Raw genomic sequence first — 24,958 nt, 5'->3', positions numbered from 1 at the left:
GAAAAAAACACTTTGGAGTGCATTTGAGAGCCGCTGCTTTATCTTATCTCACAAGGTGTCAGTTTCCATGTTTTCGCTCAGCTTCAGCAGTGATCTTTGCTCCCTGTGCGGATGAAAGGAGCTTTTCAAACAGCAAGTTTGCAAGTTTATGTTGTGCAGCAGTTACAGAGAACTAAATACAGAAAATTAGTAATGATATAAATGTCAAATATTCTCTGGTTCTAATGTTATATCATACTCCCAAACTGTGTTATATCACTGCAATTTAGCTTTTGTTTCTTTCCTTAACCACTGGTTGGACAAATGTTTTTTTTACAGATGTCACATGTTAAATGAAAGCATATGAAGGACGGATGTTGAGTTCAGATTGTGTTTAGTAATCATTTTGTTCTATTGATTTCCTTTTAAGGCTCTAAACAATTATCCTGTGCATTCACTGATGTCCACACGCATTAGTGTCTGCTGTGTATATCGCTCTAGAGCTCATTAACGGACCTTCACGCCGACAGTTCATTTGTCCAATGGTTGTTTGGAATCCACTGGTTGTCCAATAGCAATCCAGCCTGAGCTGACGCTGCGTGCTTATTGGTGAGTAGTGTTAGTATGCCTCCTTTTCGTTGATGCCTTTCATTTGGTCAAGGTTGCACTTGCAGTTTTAACAGCAGAACGCGACTGGAGCTTCGTTTACGCGCAAACAGAGAGCAGCCCGAGGCTCTGCCGAAACTCTGCCGAAACTTCTCCCGTTTCTATTTGCACACCCCGGAGGAATCTCTCACCTCTCAGGAGCAACCATGGATGAAATGGAGGAAGAGTTAAAATGCCCTGTTTGCGGCTCATTTTACCGGGAGCCCATCATACTGCCGTGCTCCCATAACATTTGCTTAGCCTGTGCTCGGAATATTCTTGTGCAGACCCCCGACGCCGAGTCTCCACAGAGCAGCCGAGCCTCCGGGTCCGGGGTCTCCGATTATGATTACCTGGATTTGGATAAAATGAGTTTGTATAGTGAGGCGGACAGTGGCTACGGTTCCTACGGGGGCTTCGTGAGCGCTCCGACCACCCCTTGCCAAAAATCACCGAACGGGGTTCGGGTTTTCCCCCCGACTGTCCCTCAGCCGCAGCAGCAGCACCTTCTACCGCACCCCGGCTCCTTAACTCCGATCCCTCGTAACTCTTGCATCACCTGTCCGCAGTGTCACCGCAGCCTCATCCTGGATGACAGGGGACTCCGCGGGTTCCCCAAGAACAGGGTGCTGGAGGGGGTGGTGGACAGGTATCAGCAGAGCAAAGCGGCCGCTCTCAAATGTCAGCTCTGTGAGAAGAGTCCAAAGGAGGCCACCGTGATGTGCGAGCAGTGCGACGTCTTCTACTGCGACCCGTGCCGCCTGCGCTGCCATCCTCCCCGCGGTCCACTCGCCAAGCATCGCCTGGTGCCGCCGGCGCAGGGGCGGATAAGTCGCCGCGCCAGTCCCCGCAAAATTTCCACTTGCACAGAGCACGAACTGGAGAATCTCAGCATGTACTGTGTACAGTGCAAGATGCCTGTATGTTATCAGTGTTTGGAGGAAGGGAAACACGGCACGCATGAGGTCAAAGCTTTAGGCGCAATGTGGAAACTGCACAAGGTACGTGCGTAAAAATGATCGGGGTGCTAAGATTTGTCTTCGTCCCTTACAAGTGCGTCTGTTTCTGTCTTTATTTATGTTTTTGGCCGCTCTGTGCAATGATTCAACATCCTCTGAGCTGAGCAACAAGTCTGTGTTCGAAATAATTTGCGCTGTCGTGTCAGCTCTGCTTAGCATCCGGTAGAGAGGTACAGAGCTGTGGGGTGTTCGTTCTGCCGCTTTGGATTTAAATGAGTGTTTAACAATAGTAAGAGGATGCATTTTATTGCCTGATACACGGTCCAGCTTCATGTGACGCTGCCTTTAGCCAAACACTGCCAAACAAACCCGAAAGGCAGTGGCTCATTTTTAATTTTACCTCATAAGTGGACAACTAGAAGCTGCTGTTTTCTGTTTGCATGACCATGTAAATGATGACCATCTGTCTCACGAGATGCCAACATCAAATTCCTTCAGTGCTTTGACAGCTCACAGGCGCCCTGAAGATCATTAGGCATGGCAAACACTGAAGCTATGCTTTATTGAGAATGGGGAGTGAAGCACAGATGCAGGCCTGTGGTGTGAATTGAGAAGCTATTTTGGAAGCTGAGTTGTTGTGGGCAGGAGAGGCAGAGCTGAGATTATCTACGCCTCTGCACCAGCAACCCTCACCTCCACACTCCAGCCTTCAATGAAGAAGGGAAGAATGTAGAGCTAGATATAACTCACACATGCACCCACACACTCACACACACACACACACACACACACACACAGGGAGCATGCTGTGTAGTGGAGGTGTCTCCTGGTTTCCATGATAAAACCAAAAAAAACCAAACAATGAATGTATTGAGTGCTGGTGCACAAGCAACACAAGCACATCATTATCTCCCCGTCCTCATCATTTATACTCAGCAATCTGGTTTTATATGTCTCCAGAACAACAATTTAAAAGCACCCCACTCCGATCATTCCTTGTAGGGAGATAGAGTGTCACTTCAGATGCGATAGACAACTGTAAAATTGCTGGGAATATCAGATGGGGTCGAACATTTCGCTCATATCAAATTTCCATCACATGAAAAGTTGCCAATCTGTTCTGCGTAATCATGCTTGGATGTAAAATGGGAAAAATAGTATTTTTAGAAACCAATCAGTGGTACCAGGAATTTTAGTGCCAATATTCAGCAGGTGGCACTTTTTTTTTCTTTTTTTTTTTTTTTTGACTGTATCTCACGGCACCTGGTTATTTCTGATCTATCATCTGATCATCTGAAGCTGCCCACGGAGCTGTGACAGATGGCTCAAAGCTCAGAGTTGGCAGAGCTGAGCATGGTCATCTTTGGGAGAAAAAGCTTTTTCACATCTTGATAAATAGTTACTGCAAAATGACAAGAATACAAACAAATATTCTATGTAACGATTAGAAATCTCAACTTATTTTAGCTTATTTACTGATTCCCCCCCCCTCCAGTATGAAGTAGAGACTGACCAAACCTAGATTTCTGGCGCTAATGCCAAAATACAGACACAGGTTTATCAAACAATGTTGATTAAGTTACATTGCAAAGGGAAAATGATGGATTTGTGCCTTTTTAGGGGTCATTTCTCTTCTTCACTTGCACAAATATTAGAGATGGATCATCTCATAAAGCTTCACATTTTGCACACAGTCCTAGCTCTGTGTATTTCCTCCACCTGAGCATCTTTAAACCAGCATGATAGAATCTGGCCCCCTATGGAATCAAATTTTCACTCTCCTTACTGGGCAAGTAGCAGGCTTTACATTTTTCAGCATTTTCCCAAAAAGCCTACCTCTGGAAAGACGGGTTAATAAAAATGAACCAAAACAGCACAGTTGCAAACTTCAAGAAAACTATTTGAGCTTCAAGGTTTTTGCCGTAGCCATAGAAAAACCAACCAGTATTCAAAAAGCATGTCCTGCTTACCCATATACTTACACAGCCTTAGAAATGCCCATAAACATCTTGCATTCCCCTTCATGTTTAAACTGATCAAAGCTTTTGGTTGTTTGATCTGTGCGCTTTTGTGACTGAGCCGGCGAATTTTTCATCTTTGCTGTCTAATGCTGATGCACAAAGTACCACACTAAGGATCTTGATCTCGAATCCACACCTGCAGCATTTACACTTCAGAGCTGGAAATGTGGTGATATCATTTAATAGGATCTGTTCTGTTTTTCAGTTGCATTTTTTCTTGTCTTTTTGAGCAGAAAAACAGTGATTTCTCCATCTTTCTGCAGCATTTCTCTCCTTGCTGTAAACGACTTTAACCACCTGCTGCCATAACAGCCAAATCCCTCTTCCTGAAGTACAAAGCAGCAAAGGTCTCTAAGATACTGGACCCCATGAGGAATCCACCCCACATGCTTTACACTTCTCCCCTCTGCTGCGTTCTAAAAATGAATGCTGTTTCAGATCACTTGCGCTCTACATGCTTTCCTCCTGCATTAGTTCAAACGCATTCTTGGCTTCTCTTCTAGTCTCATAGGCAATAAAACACCCTGATTTATCTCCAAGCTCTCCTTTTGGTCACTCTAAACCAAAATGGTCATCAAGAAAGAGCAGAAATGAAAGAGTGACTTTGTACTGGAAGGTTTTATGTGGTGGCAGGACTTTAGTGTTGATCTCCATGAATCACATTAAAAAGAGTAAAGGGGTATCATCAGTGTGTTAAATTGCTACACAGTGAGTGGTCCTCAACTCTTCACGGATGTCATAACAGGTCACTGAATGCAATCCAAGTCACGGTCTGCCACTCATTATGTTTAGTGGCAATTAAAGGTGATTAATCAAACTGAATGTACTGCATGTGTGTGTGTGTGTGTGTGTAGAAAATAGGTAACAGATTGCAGCAGATTCTTTTTCCTGCTACAGGAAGGGAGATAAATCAAGAGGTTTGACTCTGAGGGTTTGCACATGTGCTATCTTTTATCTTTACTCCTATTAAGAAAAAAAGGTCTAACAGAAAGTGACACTAAGTTAACCCAAACTGATGCTCTACAAGCTCTCATTCAAGGTGGCCCCAAAAGCAAGCTAATGAGGACAGACAGAACAGGTCACGTGGCCGGGAAACATTTTAAAGTCTTGTTTCAGCCTTGAAGCTGATGTAATTACTTGTAATTTCTTGGTAGAAGAAGAAGCTACCTGGAGCTTCTGTTAAACTCAGTGAGAGAGAAGGAAAAGCCTTAAAAATTCACATACAAGAAGCAGGTTATTTGTCCTTTCCTGCTTTAACCCTTCTGTCGGACTGTCGGGACAGCCACATAAAGAGAAGCAGAAAAAAACTGTCCAATACTGTATTTAATTAGTAATGAGAAGGATGTGTCATGCTTACAGTTAATTATTGCACAAATGTTTCAACTCAAAGGTGTTTTGCATGATGGCTTCGTTCAAAATACGCTTACTGGACACTTTATTAGTTACAGCCTGCCATTTCTGGTATGGACTTTCTTTCACCTTCAGAACTGCCTTAGCAAACTGCTGGAAAATTCCCCAGAGATTCTGGTTTATATTGACATGATAGCATCACATTGTTGCTGCAGATCTGCTGGTTGTTCATCTCCTGTCCCACCAAATCCCAAAGCTGCTCTGCTGGACTGAGATTTGGTGACTATCGAGTCCAGTTGAGTACAGTGAACTTAGACCTCTCTGCATTGAATCATTGCTTGTTTTTAATCTCTGGCTCTCTTCCACAACATGTCTTTTGTCCTGGCTTCCTTCTCTCACCCCAACCACTCACGGCAGATGGCCCCGCCCCTCCCTGAGCCCAGTTCTGCCGGAGATTTCTTCCTGTTAAAAGGGAGTTTTTCCTTCCCACTGTTGCCAAAGTGCTTGCTCATAGGGGGTCATAAGATTGTTGGGTTTTTCTCTGTGTATTATTGTAGGGTCTACCTTACAATATAAAGTGCCTTGAGGCAACTGTTGTTGTGATTTGGCGCTAAATAAATAAAATTGAATTGAATTGAACTCATTGTCATGTTGAAGAAGCCAGTTTGAGATTATTTGAGCTTTATGGCGTGTTATCCAGTTTGAACCACCACCGGCAGCCTAAAATGTTGATTAAAAGCAGGATGGCTCAATTTTTATGTTGTTTAAACCACTCTACCATCCACATGTTGCAGCAGAAATCAAGACTCATAACACCAGGCGAGGTTTTTCCAATATTATGTTATCCAGCTTTGGTGAGACGTGCAAATTGTTGCCTAATTCTCCTGTTCTTGGCTGACAGAAGTGGTCTTCTGCTGCTGTAGCCATCTGTTTCAAATAACAAGCGGTTATTTGAATTGTTGTTTCCTTCCTACCAGCTCAAGGCAGCCAGCATTCTCCTCTGACCTCTGGCATCAACAAGGCATTTTTGCCTCTCACTGGTCCATTCGGCCCATTCTCTGTAAACCCTGGAGATGATTATGTGGGAAAATCCCAGTAGATCAGCAGTTTCTGAAATAGACCAGCCCAACCACGCCACGTTCAAGATCCTTTAAAACACCTTTCTTTCCCATTCTGATGCTCGGTTTGAACTTCAACAGGTCATCTTGACCATGTCTGCATACCTAATTGCATTGAGTTGCATTTTGCTGCTTTGAGCTGCCGTGTGATTGGTTGATTAGAAATTTATGTTAATAAGCAGTTGAACAGGTGTACCTAATAAAGTGTCTAGTTAGTGTAAGTGCATAAGAACATTGTTCAGTAATAGTCCAACGCCGTGCAGTGATACAGCTCACACTACCCTTAAATATGTCTTTTTTATAAGTGACTCTGTGTAGATAAAAGACACGGTTGCTCAATTGTTTAAGAAAGCACTAATAAATGCAGAGGGCAAAGTCAGGCCTGAGGTTTTTCAAGAATGAATTTTCACAGTGGGCGTAAGCTTCAGTGTCTTAAAGCCGTTTAGGTTGATGCTGCTCCATTAAAGGCGCTGATATTTACCCCTCAAGCTGCCATGTAAAGAGATTATCTGTGTAAATGTTAATGAAAGAGGGAGATAAGAAAGCAGCAAAATGAGAGCGATGAATGACCCCAAACACCCCAAAGAGAAGAAGTGAACCAGAGAATGAGCAGGAAGGAGAGGCAGAGCCGCACTGAAGGTCTCATCAGTGAGGTAAATGAGTCGGGTTTGCACAGAAAACACTGACATATTTTTATATAACTTCTCCGGGTGAGAACACAGACTGTCTGAATATTATAGCTTGCTCCAGGCATGGAACTGGAGAGAGATAAATGCCTAGAAAATCCACAGTGCCATTTCTCCTTTGTGACCCAACTGGGAAAGGAACAAACAAAGAGTTATTCTTTTCAGCTCAAGCAGTCAAATGTTTTAAACGGCATAATTTATTTTGCTCTGCTACATCTGGCTGCTCTGAAACAGTCAGCCCACATTATTAAATAGGGACACCAAAAAAGTGAGCTCAAACTGAGACGTGGGCAGCACAAGTTAAATCGTGCACTGACCTTGTTTTTGTTGGCATAACTCACAGATTTATCATCAGCATCATCAACATCATTGTCCTGACCATAAAGTGGCAAACCCTGAAGTGGCACTGATGTAATTATCATCAATCTGTTCTCAGAGTCTTGTCTAATTAGCTTCAAGTATGGATATAGCTGAACGATTAATTTAATAGGAAGAGTTACACGGTCCAGTTACGAAACAGTGTTCAGGCTTTTCAGTGACATCTGTAGGTTGTTTTTGCTTAAAGGAATGAAATAGAAATGATGAACTGTCCAGGGCCTTCTACCTGGCACAAAATGTTGCTGTGACTGTGGCTCAGGTGGTAGAGCAGTTCGTCTACAAATACTCGGGCGAAATACTCAACCAAATACCCAAATCAGACCCGATGCATCCATCAGAGTCTGAGTGAGTGTTTCTCAAAGTGAATGTGTGCACGACTGGGTGAAAAGTACTCAACTTGAGTATAAAGGTGCAAGTACCAGTTTATATACCTAATAGAGACTGTCATAGGCATCTTTGGCCTATGCCAAGACGACGATTCAAAATGCATTAAAAACAAACAATGCCAATATTTAGGCATACCCAAGTGGTTGAAGGATTCTGCATTCGCAACCTCAGAATCTCATCTCTGCTTTTTGTGGTTGATGTGTTCCGGTTGGCTTGATCAGGTGGTGGCCTCCAGCTCGGACTGGAGCAGTTCACAACTGAATGTGAAGTGGCATGTATGAGAATTAGCAGCACCGAGGGCATGGTCCTCAGCTGGATCAGGGTGGAGTGTCCACTCCGCGTCAGAGACGAGTTGCTGTCCCAAGTATCTCGGGATCATGTTCACAAGAAATGGAAGACAGTAACAGGACATCGACAGATGAGTTGGAACCATGGCTGCAGTGATGTGGACGCTGTCATGTTGAAGAGAGAGCTGATTGTGAAAGCGAAGCTCTCGATTTATTGGTCGATCCACATCCCTACCCTTACCTGGTACGAGCTGTGTGTAGTGACCGAGAGAGCGAGATCTCGGATGCAAGCTGTGGAAATGAGCAGGGTGGCTGGGCTGTCCCTTAGATAGGGTTAGGAGTTCGGCCATCTGGCAGGGGCTCAGAGTAGAGCCAACACTCCTCCACATGAAAAAGAGTCTTCTGAGGTGGTTTATGCATCTGATTAAGATACCTCGTGGGCGCCTGTTACACCTGTCTCCTTCTCTTTCACATTCATGTATTCTGTGTTGTCTCTGCTGACTTTTATTCCTCTCCAGGCTCTCTTACCCTTGCTCCCTACTCTCACTATAGATCACGTCTGTGAACATCATAGTCCAAGGAGACTTCTGCCTAACTTCATCTGTCAGCCTGTCCATTACCACTCCATACAAGAAGGGCCTCAGAGCTGATTAAGATACCTCGTGGGCGCCTCCTGGCTGAGGTGTTCCAGGCATGTCGTACAGCAGGGGTGGAGGAACTCCAGGCCTCAAGGGACAGTGACCTGCAGGTTTTAGACATGTCCTTGATCCAAAACAGCTGATTTAAATGGCTAAATTACCTCTTCAACATGTTGCAGTTCTCCAGAGGCCTGGTAATGAACTAATCATTTGATTCAGATGTGTTGACCCAGGGTGGTATCTAAACTTGCAGGACACCAGCCCCTGAGGCCTGGAGTTCCCCACCCCTGTCTAACAAGGAGGAGGCCCAGGGGTAGACCCAGGACAAGCTGGAGAGATTACTTCTCTCGGCTGCCCAGGAAAGCCTTGGTGTTCCCCCAGATAAGCTGGAGAAGGTGGCTAGAGAGAGGAATGTCTGGGCTTCTCTGCTTAGGCCACTGCCCATAATTCTGCTGCTGGTTAGTTACTGAGCATATATTCCTACTTGTTTAAAACTACTTAGTGGTCCCTCCACTTCCCCTGTGTAGCCAAGCTCACCAGCAATTTGATCATAAAGATTATACCATCCAAGTACCTAGAATGGACACTTGCCACACGTGCACTTGTCAGTAAAGAAATAAATGATTTCCAATCATCAGGTACTTTCTGCCTGATTTTATCCATTTGACATTTTCAGTTAGACCAGCAGGTAAGCCTCTTGATCATCTGCAGCAGACGCTGGCCTCACTGATAAGAATAGATCACTTCTGCCCCATTTCCTGCGGTGCTGTCCCAAGGGTCCTTCACACAATGACTCAGTTTGTCACATGGAGAAACTGTGGCAACTTTCAAATCCCCTACTATAATTATTTTAGTTTTATCTGTCTTTTTGTGTGTGTGTGTGTGTGTGTGGATAGTTAACAGCTCCTTGTGCATTATTGATGACTTAAGCGATGAATAATGCACCAGCCACTTAGGTTCTCCCTGCAGAAGACAGTGTCGTACGGGATCTTGTTAAACACAGAGGAGAAACACAATCTGTGCCGACTCTTAACTCTTCCAACATGTCAGGGCTTAAATTTTTAACAACAAAAGGTTCCCATGATACAAAATATCATCAAGTCGCCCGCTGAATATTGCAGACTGAGTTCTCCAAGGATTGCCTCAGCTCATGTAAACAACCACAATCTTTCATGTTAAAGTTTCCGGTTGGTCTCTCTGTAGAGAAAAGCACAATCAGTAATCAAGCTGTGTAAAATTGCATTCATCTTCACGTTCTTTCATCTGGAAGCTGTGGAGAAAAATGTATTATTTAATTTTGTTTGCTTGTTTTGTGTCTTTGTCATCCAGAAGTTGACCTTCTGTCAGCTTATGTCTGTTTACAGTATGTAGCCAAAATGACTGTGTATTACACGCGGGATTAAGTGTGCATAAAGAGAGTACTTGAAGAAAGTACTTAAGACTGAGAGCGGAGCATTTCACAGAGAGGTATCGCCACAATTTTTGAAAGTAGGTTATGGGAACTCAAAATGCTATCTTTGCAGTGACAGGGATGGAAAGTTTTGTGCCTATGTGTGTTTTTAATTAGCACGGAGTGTTTTTACTTTTCTACCTCTCTAATTTTAAGAGCTATGCAGTGACATTATACCTTCCTCCTACTGTCCTTGCACTTCCCACTTCCTAGTGGGTGCTTTAATCCAAAATGGCTCTGATGCCTTTCTGACATTCGCGCTTTCCTGTGACAGATTGGCTAGTTCACTCGGCCGCGGAGAGAAAATGAAACATGCAGAATGGCCCCGGAGCTGGTGGTGAATTATTCATCCTATGCACGTGTTCCCACTTGGCTTAATTAATAAGATGATTAGTACTTCCAAATAGCAGCTATATCCTAAGCCCCCCCACCCCACTAACTCAACAACCCCTCGAAGCTCATCCCAAAACATTGCACCATCCTCTTCTCCAGTCTAACGTTGCATGATGCTTTTATTTCCACTATCCCTGAACAAGATGTATTTTATCCCCAGGGCAAGCTTGAAGTTGCATTGCATTAATGTAAGTAGAGGATTCAGCTGAAACTTTTAGAAAGCCCTAGTCTCTCTGAGAGTATCATCCAGAACTAATATCACAGTAGCATGAATCATGCCATGACAGTGAAATATATTCTCTTTTAAAAGCAATGAAAATGCAAATGCAGGAAGATGAGATGTAAATGTCGTGCATTTTAAGTTATCGCTAAATGTTCTCATCAATCATCTTAGAAATGATGAAAATCTCATCAAGCTGCATGCAAACCAAAAACACAAGAATAAAAACTGTAACAAATGGATGAAGTAAAATATCTCCTTGGGATATCATCAGCAAGTCTTCCACACATTACAAGTATCGGGCCACCTACACATTAATCCATAGACATTAAAATTGAGTTGGCCCTTCATTTGCAAATATAAGTTTCCAAAATTCTGGGAAATATTTCTACACAAATCTATAGAAATGTTTTGTCTGTTCATCAAGAAGAGCATTTGTGAGGTCAGATATTGGTGCTGAATGAGAGTGCCTGGCTCGCAGTCTCTGCTCTAATTCATCCCAAAGGTGTTGGATGGGGTTGAGGTTGGGGCTCTGTGCCAGTCAGTCAATTTCCTCCACGCCAAACTTATCCGACCATACCTTTATGGACTTTGATTTGTGCACTAGGGCACAGTCATCCTGGAAAAGGAAAAGGAAAAGGCCTTGCCAAAAATGTTCCCACAAAGTTGGAAGCCTAGATTTGCCCAAAATATCTTGGTACAGTAAGCTGAAACATTAAAATTTCCCTTTACTGGAATTAAGAAGCCCAGGCCAACTTTAGAAAAACAACCTGTACAATGCAGTCAGGCAGCATTCTGGTTTTTACCAAACCTGTGTGCTTTACACCACTCTATCTAATAGTAAGGCTTGCATGCAGCTGCTCAGCCATCATAACCCATGCTATCATGATATCCCGGCACACAGGTTTTGTGCTGATGTTAATGCCAAATGAGGTTTGGAGCGCTGTAGTTATTGTCTCAGCAGAGTGTTGGCAACTTTAGGTGGTCTCCTGCTTATGAATGAATTGGTGCAGTCCCTAAATGCTTCCACTTTGCAATTTTACCTGTTACAGCTGATTGTGGAACATTTAGGAGGGATGAAATTTCACGACATCATTTTACAGTATCACACTTGAATTTAGTGAGAATAGTTATTCTTCCACAAATTCTTGTAAAGGTAGCCTGCCTGGCTGATTTCTTGATTTTATGAGACTGAAAACACCTGAATTCAAAGATTAAGAGGTGTGGCTCAACAGAGACCTGAGTGTTTTTCAGTTAACCTCGGTATTTGTAGCTGATTGACTTAGTACCTACAAACCAAACGAAAACACACAAGATATCAATTGAAAGCCCAGGATATCCTCTATTTATTACATCAGGACTTAGTAGGGTAGCTCAAATATGTCAAAAGATATAGACCAGAAACAAATGTCCATTACAGAGGTCATAAATGAATAAGCTAGTTCTCAGGAGGATATAAAGAAATATATTTCAAATATACTGGAAACAAATATCAGCATGTCGTTTAAAACTCTGATCCATAAATTTATAAACTGTTTTGTAGCTTCCATGTTGTTTCCATCTTCTCATTCTCATTTATATGCAAAATTGGGAAAATGGCTTCCCAGCTTGTGTAGTTGAATTGTATGAAGAGCACTTGGATGAAAAAATAATCAAAGCAAATTATATATTTGCCTTAGAGATGTGGCCTCAGTCTTTTTTTCCCTGTCATGAATAGTTTAGCTTTTACTTAAAAATAAGTCATTAAATGTAAAAAATCTGCGACAGAACTTGAGGTGCAAACAACAAGTTTTCTTCCTACTTGACCTCAGCTTTCTTGATTTGTTGCTAAAGTCTGTCTTCCCATATGCCGACCTGCCGGTCTTGGCACCGTGGACACCGCAGAGCAGGAAGTCGCCGTGAGCTGTGCAAAAATAAACCAGCCTCCACTTTCGTGGCACTTTTTGACCTGGTTTTGAGGACTGAGCTCTGCAGGCTCTCAAACAGACACTGCGGAAAAACGCCCCCGGACAATCGAGTGCTTTTCATTTCATCTGCTCTGTCACCAAACGCAAGCTGACTGTTAACTAGGCGAGGCTCGAGCTCTCACAGTATCCATCACTGTATCAGAGAGCAAAATGAGAGAACCGAGAGTGAAAACCAGCTCCCAGTTTAGGACAGATGAAAGGGCAGGTGTGAAGGACCGGCTGATCGGTGATGAAGTCACCAGAGTGTGATTGACAGGATCTTAAAATGATGGTGGCGGCTTAGCGATCCAGGCAGAGTGCAGCCGATTGATTTCAGAAACCCAAAAGGGTTGTCCTAAAAAGTGAGTGAGTTGGAAAAAAAGAAAGTTTTTCTTTTCTGTTGTGGATTTGAATTCAAATCAGAAGATGTCTTCCTTATCTAAGGGAATGTTTTGACATTTGGTAAATTCTTCTATTTCTGTCATTGCCAAGAGTTTGATTGGTAACGCTGTCATGTCTGAGCAGTAGCTATAAAGCTGGAGCCAGGAAAGCTTTGCATAAAGATGACTGAAAACATGGAAATCTGCCCACCAGCACATCTAAAGCTCATTAAATCCTGTTTGTTTATTCTGTACACAAAACAAAGTTTTAAAAAAAAAATTCTGCAAGAAAGACACTTAGCTCAACCTAGAAACAACCTGGAACATAAAACTGAAAAAAATTGGTAAATTTACTACAGTTGTGAAGAAACACGCTGTTGTGTGAAGAGCTATTCGTTATACTGGTTAACGGTTGCTAGGGGAAAAAGTGTGTTCCCTGACTTGCTGGCGAGTGATTCATGGTTGCTGGCTGTTGCTATGTGAAGTCACATGCACAAAGTAACAGAAAGGGCGCTTCACCAAAAAGCTTCTTGTGATCTCGTTAGTCACTGGCTAGCCCAGTGGTAATAAAACTTGAAATAATGAAACATAAATCAGAAATAGAGATTGTTTGCTTCCAAAGTAAAAGTTGTGCCTCAGTGATGCACTCAACATTTCGCTACTGCTCAGAATTTAGCCAGCCAGTGTTTGTAGAAAACTCCATTCAAAACATCATCACAGGAAATGCTAGCAATCGAAACAATCACAAGGAGGTTTTTTTGCACATTTTTTGCCTAGCAACAGGTGGTTTCCAGGTAGCCCCTGACCAGGCTGTAGTTTATCAATCATTTCCCCTGCAACTGCAATCACGCACAGCTCATAACTGTTCAGGGAATACTCATTTTTCTATCACTGACTGGTCTCTCTGAGGCTAAACTGTAATCTTGATTGTAACATGACGAACAAGTTGTTGACAAGTCGGTATGTTTCATTCAAATTAAGAGCAATATTCTAGTGACTAAAGCAATCACAAGGTTGAGGAATACGCATTTTTCACTAGTGACCAGTGGTTGCCAGGGGACCACTGACCAGTTTCTAGGCCTATGCGAATGGGGCCCTCACCAATCGATTTCCCAACAGTTGCCAACCAACGACTCGTCCACAGGTTAGAAAATACACATTCCTCCCTCTTGACCACTGCCTGCCAGATGGTTTCAGGCCTTTTTCGTTTGACCTTACATTGTCACATGTCCAAAATAGCAGTTAAGTCGTGGCTAGTGATCACATGACCAGAAGTGTGTGAGTGGATTCAATGGAAGCCAAAGAGCTCGGGTTATTTCATAACAGTAAGTAGAATAGAATAGAATAGCCCTGTCATTGTAAATGTACAAGAAAATTATGAAATTCATTAAATTTTACAATAGCAACAATTCAAATATCTTAAATTCTAGCTATAGTCCATATTTTATCATATATTTATTATCTTTTACTTAAATTTGTAGCTTGCATGAGTTTTTCTTGGTTTATGTAGTTTATGCTTTTTTAGTAATTTGTGTGAATTTGCAGCTACTACAATACATTTTCCTTTGGGGGTTAATAAAGTAAATTATCGCTCTTCTTTTATGCTTAAATGTTGGTAATCAGTCAAGAGAGCCAAATTGCTGGATTCATTGTTTCATAATATTCAAAATGTGCTGCAGTTGTGCTATTGCACTGTAAAAGGATTACCTTTTAGTTGATAAGACAGGATTAGCAATTTAAAGACTTCAGTTTTTCCTCTTGAGACTTTCCGATTTTACAAGTGTTTGCCATTTTTTTAGACTAATGTTTGATAAGTACATACTTATAAGAGGTCAAACAGGTCTTCAGAATTCATAGAAATCTGTTGTTACTTTATTCTTATATGAAAGAAAACTTACACTTCAAGTCTTCTCTTTCATTTCTTTTCTTTGCAGTGTTGAAGTATGCAGCCCTAAATAACACAGAGGACATTTTTTGAAATCCCACACAATTAAAGAAAGTTTACATTTGGATCTTTGCTCAGCTGTTACCAGGTCTTACTGTCCCGCAGTGCAGTAGACTCATGTTAACGGCAGCTGTCATGGTTTCCCAAACATCAAGGTCGAAGGTCAGCTGTCGGCCCCTGCAGATTGATTCCCACTCGTCCGGCCAACGTCAGATTCCACGAGCTGGGCTGACAAAGAGGAGCAGACTGCGTGTGATGAGTTGTTTTCACAGCGTTTTCTACTGTATCAGCTAGTCGCTGGTTTTATTGCTGTCTTCCTGCGTTGAAGTGGAGTTTTTCTTTTCTGCTTAGATAAGGCCCAGTGCCCTCGTTTACTCCCAGAAGACAATACACCCACCAGCTTGACGGTTGTTCACTCAAGCGAATGAGTTTCCCACAGGGTCAGGCCAAGTCCTCTCTCCCTGTCACCTCCATGTTCACACAGCCTTTGCTTCACATACATGAAAAACTAATCTCAAAAGCGTTTCTGTGTCAGCGCACACGGACAACAATGTCATTTCCCGTCATATGTGCTTCACACACCAGAGTCCCAGCTATAACATTAACAGTGCAAAAGTTAAATGCTTATAGATGTACATATCATCTCAGTTTTAAGCTGAAAATGACATTTTGTGTGAGAAAATTAGGCTGTCAGTGCATTTTGTCTCAGGGGTGAAAGCTCAGACACTTTAAAATGTCAGATTCTCAGCCGCTATCAAAAGCAGCTTTGTTTGTAAGTCGGCCCATGTTGAGTGCCTTTGAGTTAATCATTTAAAAAAGAAAGAAAGAAACCCACTCGTTTCAGTGTGAACCCGAGATATTTCACATTTTTCTTTTTTCATCTTCATTTAATTTGTTAGCATACAACCGTTCCACAGGACTTCCGTCAACATGATGTCAACAGGTGATCGTGATCCTGATTTGCTGCAGTCTTTGAGGAGCAAAGATGGGCAGATTTGCTCCAGTTTCTCAAGAAATGCAAGAGAAAATTGTAGAAATATTTAAAAATGGTGTTCCTCAAAGAAGAAAGAAATCTGTTGGAATTTCAGTGCATAAAGGGGAAAGGTGGAAGCCTACGCTGAACACTCGTGACCCCAGTCGCTCAGACATCACTGTCATCCGTCAACAGCTGATATAACAATAAAAGCAAAGGATTTCTGTGGGAAACCTTTATGAAGCACTACAATCCCAATTACATTCACAAATGCAAATTTAAATTTTACTGCATGTTGATCTGTGACGATGAAAACATGTTCTGGTCACAACAATCGGTATCCCAGATCTTTGTTTAGAAGACATGGAAACCGTGTGCTCTGAACCAAAGACAAAAACGCCATCCAGACTGTTGTCACCAACAAGTAAAACAACATCTATGCACTTTTCAACAAAACAAAATAAAGGCCCGCCTGCAGTCCTGACCCATCCCCAGTAGAAAATATGTGGAGAATTTTAAAACGCAACAAAAATGCAACAAAGATGTGTTTGCAGGAGGAAAGGTAAAAAATAACACCTGAAACATTTTGTTGCTTGGTATCCTCAGTGCTTAAATGTCTCATATGTGTTTATTGCTTTACTATTCAAATGTTTTTTGGGAATTTGTTGCAAGCCTGAACTGCAGGAATGAAATAAAGTCGATCATATTGTCTGCATTCAAAAGCCAAAGTAAATATGTAAGTGTTTTTTTTAGTCTGCATCGTGCATGTCATCCCAACTTTTTCTGATCTGGGGTTGTAGCACATGATGAACTGTCAGGGCTGGAATCTGCATCCAAAATAACTCTTGCTGGGCTGCCTCCATGTGTCTTTCCTGTCAGTGTTAAAGGTCTCACGGAATAGTTTTGGGGCCTTAGTTGTTGTGTAAAACAGGATGTCGGGGTTGGAAATATTTAGGTGAGGTTTGAGTTAAAAAGTTAAGACAACAAAATCCACTGTTAGCCCCTATTCAACAAGGATGAAGGACTACAAAAAGGATGGTTGCGTGACAGAGCAGCTGATAGTCCACGAGGCATATCAATTACATGGTTATCTTCAGTTTCCATTAATCTAATTTAATGCAAAAATTGTGTGGGGAAAGGCCCAGCTGAATCTTCAAAAGGCTGACCAAGGTGACAAAATTACACGTTTTTTCCAAAAACACAAAGATATGCAATTTGTTTTCAAATGAAATGAAGAAAGCTGCAAATAAACAAAATTGTTACTGAATCTTCTGACCCAGTAAGTGATTAATGGAATAAAAGCTAGAGGTTCATGTTCTGTATCACTATGAACTGGCCCAAAATTAAGTTTATATTTCATTAGATCTTTGCAGTCTTTGTGTATGACCCTGGAGTTTTTAAATACTAATATGGCTCTGATTATAATTTAGATTCATTTCCTTCTTTAGATTCTGAGGATTCAGCACTTCATCTGTTATTTGAATGTACTGCAAGTCCATGTAATTATACTTTATTGTCTCTTTCCACAGGGTCAACTGTCCCAGGCCCTCAACGGCCTGTCAGATCGAGCCACTGAGGCCAAAGAGTTCCTGGTTCAACTAAAAAATATGGTCCAGCATATCCAGGTATACGCAGACACACGCACACACGTGGGTTTTTTTGTTTTGTTTGGTTTTTTGCACACACCCATAATCTGCATGAATATTTTCTTCTACCAAGCTGTAATCCCCCTCTGTGATCCCAGACTGTCCACTGGCTGCCGTGAGCAGCAGACACAAAAAGGCTTATTGTATTCATTTGAATTTCTCAATTTCTAATCTTTGGCTTGAACTCTGCACAGGGCCAGATGGGAAGATACTATCTTAATAAAACTATAAAAGATGCTTGCATCAAATTTGAGCTCAGGATGCAAAACAAAGGTGGTTATAAAGATTAACATTTACAGAAACACATGGTTATATTAGCATTAATGGGAATTCCCCTTTAATCACATTCATCTATATTATTTTCTTCCATCTAACACATTAACCAGGTCTAAATTTAGATGCTCATGTGGAGACAAAGCTTTGGTCAGCTTATGAGGGCGATTAGAGGAGGAAGGTGGGATTAAAACCTCTCGTAGATAGTTGTCACGCAGTGTGAAATGGTGAGGGTGAGGTAAAAGAGTAGAGAGGAGGTGACGAGCAACAAAAAAAAACTTAAGATGTGTGAAAAAGTGACAGCGTGAGGCGTAATCGTCAAGTTTATTACTCTGCTGATGCATGAATCATGATGATTTTACTCACGCTTCTCGTCTGAGGAGGAGGTATCTCAGCAAACTATCCATCCCATCATTAAACTCTTGTGTCATTCCTGTATTTCACTGTTACTCCTGCTATTAAAGTGATGCACACGGCCTTAAAAGTATCCTCCATCTTTTTCTTTGTTGTTGTTGTTTTGTTTCCAGCTGCAAATTCCTGCATATTTTCTGTCTTCAGATGCTTTGCTTTTCCAGCTTCTTGTAAATTTTTCCTGCAGGAGAACGGTGTGGAGTTTGAGGCTTGCTTGGTGGCGCAGTGCGACGCCCTCATCGACGCCTTGAACCGGCGCAAGGCCCAGCTGCTGTCTCAAGTAAACAAAGAGCACGAACACAAGCTGAAGGTGAGTGAGCATGACAAGATCTGTTCCTGGAATCCACTTGTATGCATCAGAAGGCTGGATGCGTTAAATGGATAATGAGGCGTTAACCCTAATGAGGCATTGATTCATGAGCCACACAAGTGCAAACCGAAACAATTATCTTAAAAATATCCTTGTTTTTCTTTAGAAGTTGCCAGGTTGGGACTTTAAATTTGATCTGCTTCATAGTGGTTGTTTGCTGCTGTATAATCTTGCAGTGTTGGTTTGACAAATTGAGGGCGGTGATTGTGACTGATGGATGAGCTGGCGCTGTAAGTGAAGTTTCATATTGTAGTGGATAAAATACAAAGTCGTGAGGAAAATCTCTTCGCTCTTAAAGAATCTGAAGTTATGTATTATGTATTTCCAGTTGCATTTTTTAGGTTTTGCAGTATCTTAACGATTTTGATAAAGATTAATGAGAAATCGTACACCGTGCCACCGATTTCAGATGCATAAAGAGCTGCATTTTTCTTTAAGCCATCTGCAACACGTTGAACGGGGGACATAAGTGAGATGAGAGGATGGAGAGATACATTTGTGCTGTACAGCATCCAATTTCACACTTGGTTGCTCTGTAGAATTGAGGTTTCACACGTGTAGGTGGTTTGAGGAACATGGCTTGTGCATGGCAACATGTGGGCATACAGGACCAGCATATATATATATATATATATATATATATGTTTTAGATGTGATGTTCATGGAAATTACTTTTCCACAGGAGGCACTGTGGCTATCAGTTACATTCAACTCGCATCCTTGATGTGACATTCTTGCCTCCTGTAATCTCCTGAAACTGTAAATAAAAAATGACACAATAAACACCACATAGTCATACTCTCCTAAGGATCTGCAATAGAAGAGAATAGGGACACTAAACCCTCACCACTGGCTAAACTACAGTGATTCTCAGAAACTCGGCTATTACAAGTGCCGTCACTGCTGCAGTGTTTTCTTGCCTATAGGAGGCATGATTTTAGTTTGCAGTGGTGTGCGGCACGATGCACATGAAAAATGAACTGTGTCCTCTCAGTGGATGAATTTTCAAAGACGGATGGATCTTAAGGGACACTGGACAGATTCACACCTCCAACACAGATGAATTTTAATGCATGTCAGTACTGATTTGATCCCGCCTGTCAGCTCGGTGTCTGCATGTGTCGTACGCTGAATCTTAATGTTGGAGAAACACATTTCTCCAACGCAGATGTCAGATTTTTCTCATGCTTTCCGCGCTGATCTCACATGTGAATGTGCTTCTCGGTTACTGAGGGGTACCTCTTCAATCATAGGAGTTTCCCACAGAGTCAGTGATGCAAGAAAACGAAGTTTTGTGCGTTCTCTTATTTCCTATTGTCCCCTGGAGGGCAGCGTAGCTCACTCGTGTAGATACGAGGCACAGCTAAAAGAGGAGAGAAAGGATCATTTGAGATGAAGCTTGTTTTCTTGAGGTCATCTCCAGGAACTGTGTTAACTCTGGCATGGACATTCATCCTGCAGCTGTGGCTGAATGAGACACAATTCTGTCCTGCTACGCTCTTGGTGATGCTGAAGTTTTTGATGTCTGTGCTTATAAATGCTGATAGCTGCATAAAACATGGTGTCCAGTTGAGCAACTAGTGATATAGCCTGAATAATACAGCTTATTTAAGCACACGAGGTTCACAATAAAAGCTGTAAAAAGAGCAGAAAACATTAAATCAATTGAGTCTGATTTTAAAACGAGGCTGCTGCAGATCACTTGGCATCTCCAGCAGAGCTTCCTGCTGCTCTCCTCTGGTCCTGGCTCCTGACAAGGAAGCCTGGTCGCCATGGTGACTGAGGCACGTTGGGCTTGTTGTTTGAAGCTGTGGAGGCGAGAAGTAGTCCTTCATAGCATGAGTCAGGTTCATTTATTCCAGCACATCAGGAGGACTGACCCATGTGTTTGTGTAGAGAAGCAGCAGAGGCAGAAGGTTTGGAGTGGATACAAAAGGAACCCCAGATAGGTCTCCTTTAAGCAGACAGTCTGTAAAGATTATCTTCTAAATGCTGATTCAAACCATCTGTGCACAGCTAAAACACGACATACTAAATGCCATGTTGATGTCTTGTAAAAGAATTATTCAATTGGATGAATTATAATCAAAAAAATTACCTGAGTCACCTTTGAAAACCTGCAATCTGTTATAGGTCTCCAACAGCCTAATATAATTTCCTGTTCGACTCATTCACCCTCGGGTTCCTAGACGCAAAGCCGGACATGAGCAGGGCAGGCTGCAGCCCTCTCTGTAGCCTGAAGGATTGTGTTGCAGGCTTTGGCTATAAACCGCATGCTTAATCTTTTAACCTCAAAAGTTTTCTGACAGATTTTTTTCCCTCCAGGAAGCAATTTTTCACAGTTTCTGTCAGATGGAAAATCACATGGCCTTTAAACTGGCTTAATTGATAATCTATCACCATAAGCATTTTATAGTCTTCTTTCTTTTTGTTATTTCTTTTGCTGTAAATACTAAGGACTGAGTGTCCAGCAGTTCTGATGTGTGGTTTCCTTGAGTCGACTGCAGAACAAAGTTTTTGTGGATTCTCAAGCTACCCGAAAAACATGAATGTCAGTGTGTAAAAAAGCTCTGTTCTCCATCAGACTCTGATAGACCAGAGGCTCAAATTTCCAACAAGCACTTTAATGCACCAACAAGAAAAGATCTAAAAAAGTGACTTCACATTTTCAGTAACACTCGGTTCCTTACAGATCTGTTCATAGCTCACATCTTTTCATTAGATATGAAAACATTGTGGTTTAGAGAAAGGCTCTCAGACTGTATATAAAAGATGGATGATGTCACCTATTGGTTTGTTCAATCCTGTTTTGACGCCTCCATTCTAGCATTTGATTGCTTCTATCTTAAAGTTTTAGAGAAACAGTGTCAATATTTAAACCAAATTATTGATTCTTAAGTTAGCACACTTGGCAAAGCCTCGGGCCTAGAGTCCTGCCCACAGAGTAATGTGTACTCCCTGGCTAGTTGCAAGTAGTTGAAGGTTGCTTGCAATCACTAGCACAAAACTGGTCCCAGAGATGTATGTGACACAGAAAAAGAGTCTGCTGTGATGGTTGCAGTGGTACGGCACAGCTTTTACTTAGAAGGCAAACTTTCTCCGCTTTCTGTTTCCATTGCACTTTTTCAAGTTTCACTACTGCTCTGAGAGTAGATTGCAAGTGTTTGCACCAAAGTTAGCGTCTTCCATGCAACCTACATGTGACCACAGCAGTCTGCTGGTGACCAAAGTAATCAAAAAGATTTTTTGGGTGCAGCACCCTCTTTGTGAACAATTTTACCCGGCAACGAGAGGTTGCCTCTAGGTCTGTGTGGCTAAAGCCTTAGCAAGGTGCATGAATTGCAGACGCAGATACATGCTAATTAGTAATTTACTAATAAAATGATGGAATTCATGAACCAGTGGGAACTCTATACTTCTGGGATGATGAAGAACTGCAGATCTGGCATTTCCAAGGTGGCTTTGGTTTTCAGCCTTGGAGGTTTTCTTGCAAGTCTTTTCATGGAAAACAAGCTTACCCCCTTGCAACATCAGAGTAACAACACGAGTCACCTCAGTCTTTTGTGTATATTATTGTGTATATTGATCACTTTTCAACTGCGCCACTTGCTATTCTGAGCTAAATGTCTCTTGGCTTTATCATCAGATATAGTGCTCGGGCATGCATCTTTTAACTCCTGGTATGAAAGCCTGGTTTTTCTCAAGATGTCAAACTATTCCTTTGATATAGCTGATGCTTTTAACTGCATACATCTCAGCAAAAATGTTGAATGTAATTAAATTCACTGCGATGGATTTTTTTCTGTAAAGCACATTTCATTTGACGGAAACATGAAAAAAGAAAACATCAGCACGGTCCTCTAATATAATGTGAAGATTGTATTGAATATGATCAAAACGGGGCCCACTTCTTATGCTCTCAATCTCTTTCACTGGATTCTTCAAGGAACAGATTCAGCAGATGAAGGCTGATTAGAGCAACACAAAGTGAATCAGAAACGAAGTCAGTCTGCATCTTCTCCTGCTTCATGCAAAGTTTGTCACTGGTTGCTAGGTCCCTTGTTCACCCAGCTCGGGTTGGTTAATGAGTACAGCGGCTCTGCGGCTATTTTTATTTCCACTTGCTTTCCCCCTTGTTGAACCGACTGTGTTACTCCAGGGGAACCCTCCTTCTCAGGGTCCTTCTCACTTTTAACTAGGCATGGGAGGTATTTTGGACCGAATGGATGCTTAGAGATGTGGTTGGAAGTATAAAGAAAAGCGGAGGCAGATTTCAAATGATTCATTTTCTTATTGTGAATGACAGTTTTCATTGCAGCGAGATAGGCAGCAGAGCCTGTTATTGAAGGTTATTCAGTGTGGGAGGATTACTTGTTAATGTTGAGACTGCTAATGTTGTATAAGGGTCTTACTCGCCACTACAGTTGTATCTTTTCTGTCAGATCCTGACAATCAATAGAGAACTAATCAAGACAAGAAACTCTAGATCTAAAGGCTATTTATGTTCAAGATATATGATCGCTTTTTCTATTAAGAGTTTAATTCAGAGATTCCCAACAAGGGCTGTATCTCAAGGGGTACTTCTGCAGTAGTCTGGAGGTAATCTACAACAAAAGCCAGAATTACCATTTAAGAATTGATTGGAACTGAATAAGTTTGAGTAAAAAGTAATGGCTAGGCAGTAGAAAAAGACACTCAGAAGATTATAATTATAATTATATCAGTGTAAGTAATGAAAAAAATGGTTGTCATAGCTCGTTAAAAGTATGGCTGAACAACTGACATTGTAAGCTATGAACAACCTGTTGAAACCATTTGCTAGTATGGTCCTTTTCCCCCCCTGGAGATGTCCAGGGTGCATCTCCCCCCTGGCTTTATGGCAGTTGGAAGAGGCTCCAGCCACCCCGCGACCGTAAACCGGATAAGCAAAAGAAAATAGATGGATAATAGATAAACATTTTAAATAGCTAGTTAATATGTATAAAAGTTTGTAGTGGTCGCAGGGACAGAGAAACTAGAAAAGGCAAGTACAACAGGCAAGCCAACTCAGACTGCAAGGAAGAAAGTGCTATTCATACACAGAGAGGGCTAATTAGGAAGGAGACACAGGAGAACATAATCAAGACAAAGAGACAGGAAGTAAAACTCATATTAATGCTCAAGAGACACACCCTATTTGTCTAAAACAGGAAATAATGGAGTCAATAAACACGCACTGAATATGACATGAGGAACACCGCGGAAACTAGGAAAAATAAACCAAATCACAACCGAAAAACTCAAATAACAAAGTCTATTAATACTAAAAGAAAACTAAAAGACTCAAGTGCAATTATATACAGTAAATGAACCAACCAAGAGTAGAGACACAAAAAGAAATCGATCTTGGACTAAAATGTAATTTAAAGAAAAAAAACTCAAACATGAGCCAAAACTAAAAGCAAAAGAACTATGAACCCTAACAGAACCAACAAAACACAAAGAACTCCAGAAACCTCAAAAACCCTGAGGTATGACTAAAGCTTCGATACAACAATACGCTACAGACCCTCAGCCAGTAATACCTGAGAGCATCAAACCATAATGAAGACACAGAAAAAGAAATTCCTGACTCACAACCCTTGTTCTGAGATCCAAGACCATGACAGTTATAGCGCTATAAAAGTGATGAAAATAGTCTTATACTCAAGCTATAACTATGAAACTTAGGCAGTAGTTTTGCTTGAAAATTGTTGAAGGTAGTTGCTTATTATTATTATTCTGAATGCGTGACTGGTTTTCCCGGGTAAACATGTTTGGGTTTTTGTCTGTCGTGTGGACTTCTGCAAAAACAAGAGAAAATAATTGAGATCAGTCAGTAAAGAAAATGCATTTCAAATCTGTTATTTTGACCTATGCATGTATGCATGGGTCGCTTACTGCTGTATTTGCTTCAGTTCTAATAGTAAACGCTAACAGATTCTCACTGACAGCTGATTTTCAGTGGATGTGGCACTTGTCACTTCCTCTTATCGTCACTCCACTGTGCAGCATATCCTCACACACACACCTTAATGTTTAATGTTTCTAATAACAAACTATTTTTCTGTGTGTTCTTTTATATTTGACCCTCATTTAATGATTGTCATACACACCCCTTTTGTCGGTCTACAAATGTTATCCTGTGTCCTGGAAGGGGACAGTTTCAAAGACTGCAGCCACAGTAGCTCACAGACACAAGTGCTGCAGTGGCCTAATAACTACAGCAGATACAAATAGAAAATGGTAGAAGAAGCTTTACCTCCTCAGCAGCTAACAACACAGAGAAACAGTAACTGCTGAAGTAACTACAGAACAGTTATTGCATCTTAAGGCATCTGTGGTTTAGCAGGTAGAGCAGTCATACACCACCCGGAAGGTTAGAGGTTTGATCCCCAGCTCCTTGGGCAAGATAGAGAGTTTCCCGCGATGCATCCATCAGAGTGTGAGTGTGTGGATGTTAGGTTAAAAAAGCAGTTGTATGA

General features: G+C 41.6%; 1 protein-coding gene across 7 annotated transcripts in view; it reads left to right on the top strand.

The window, feature by feature from the left end:
• Window positions 1-574: 574 nt before the first annotated feature.
• The window catches only part of trim9 (tripartite motif containing 9), a 42,273-nt gene continuing 17,889 nt past the window's right edge, over window positions 575-24,958 (top strand). For 4 of the 7 annotated variants that reach the window (XM_026151507.1, XM_026151506.1, XM_026151505.1 and 1 more), the window contains exons 1-3: window positions 579-1,625; window positions 17,285-17,380; window positions 18,273-18,395. In XM_026151507.1, the coding sequence (XP_026007292.1) occupies window positions 792-1,625; window positions 17,285-17,380; window positions 18,273-18,395 (1,053 nt within the window). In that variant the 5' untranslated portion in view covers window positions 579-791. Of the gene's footprint in view, window positions 1,626-17,284; window positions 17,381-18,272; window positions 18,396-24,958 lie in introns of all 7 variants that reach the window. The other 3 variants (XM_026151509.1, XM_026151508.1, XM_026151510.1) reach the window with 2 other exon arrangements.

The sequence above is a fragment of the Astatotilapia calliptera genome, chromosome 19, assembly GCF_900246225.1.
Source record: "Astatotilapia calliptera chromosome 19, fAstCal1.2, whole genome shotgun sequence".
In the NCBI taxonomy this organism is placed as follows: Eukaryota; Metazoa; Chordata; class Actinopteri; order Cichliformes; family Cichlidae; genus Astatotilapia; species Astatotilapia calliptera.
This window is presented reverse-complemented; position numbering and strand designations above follow the sequence as displayed.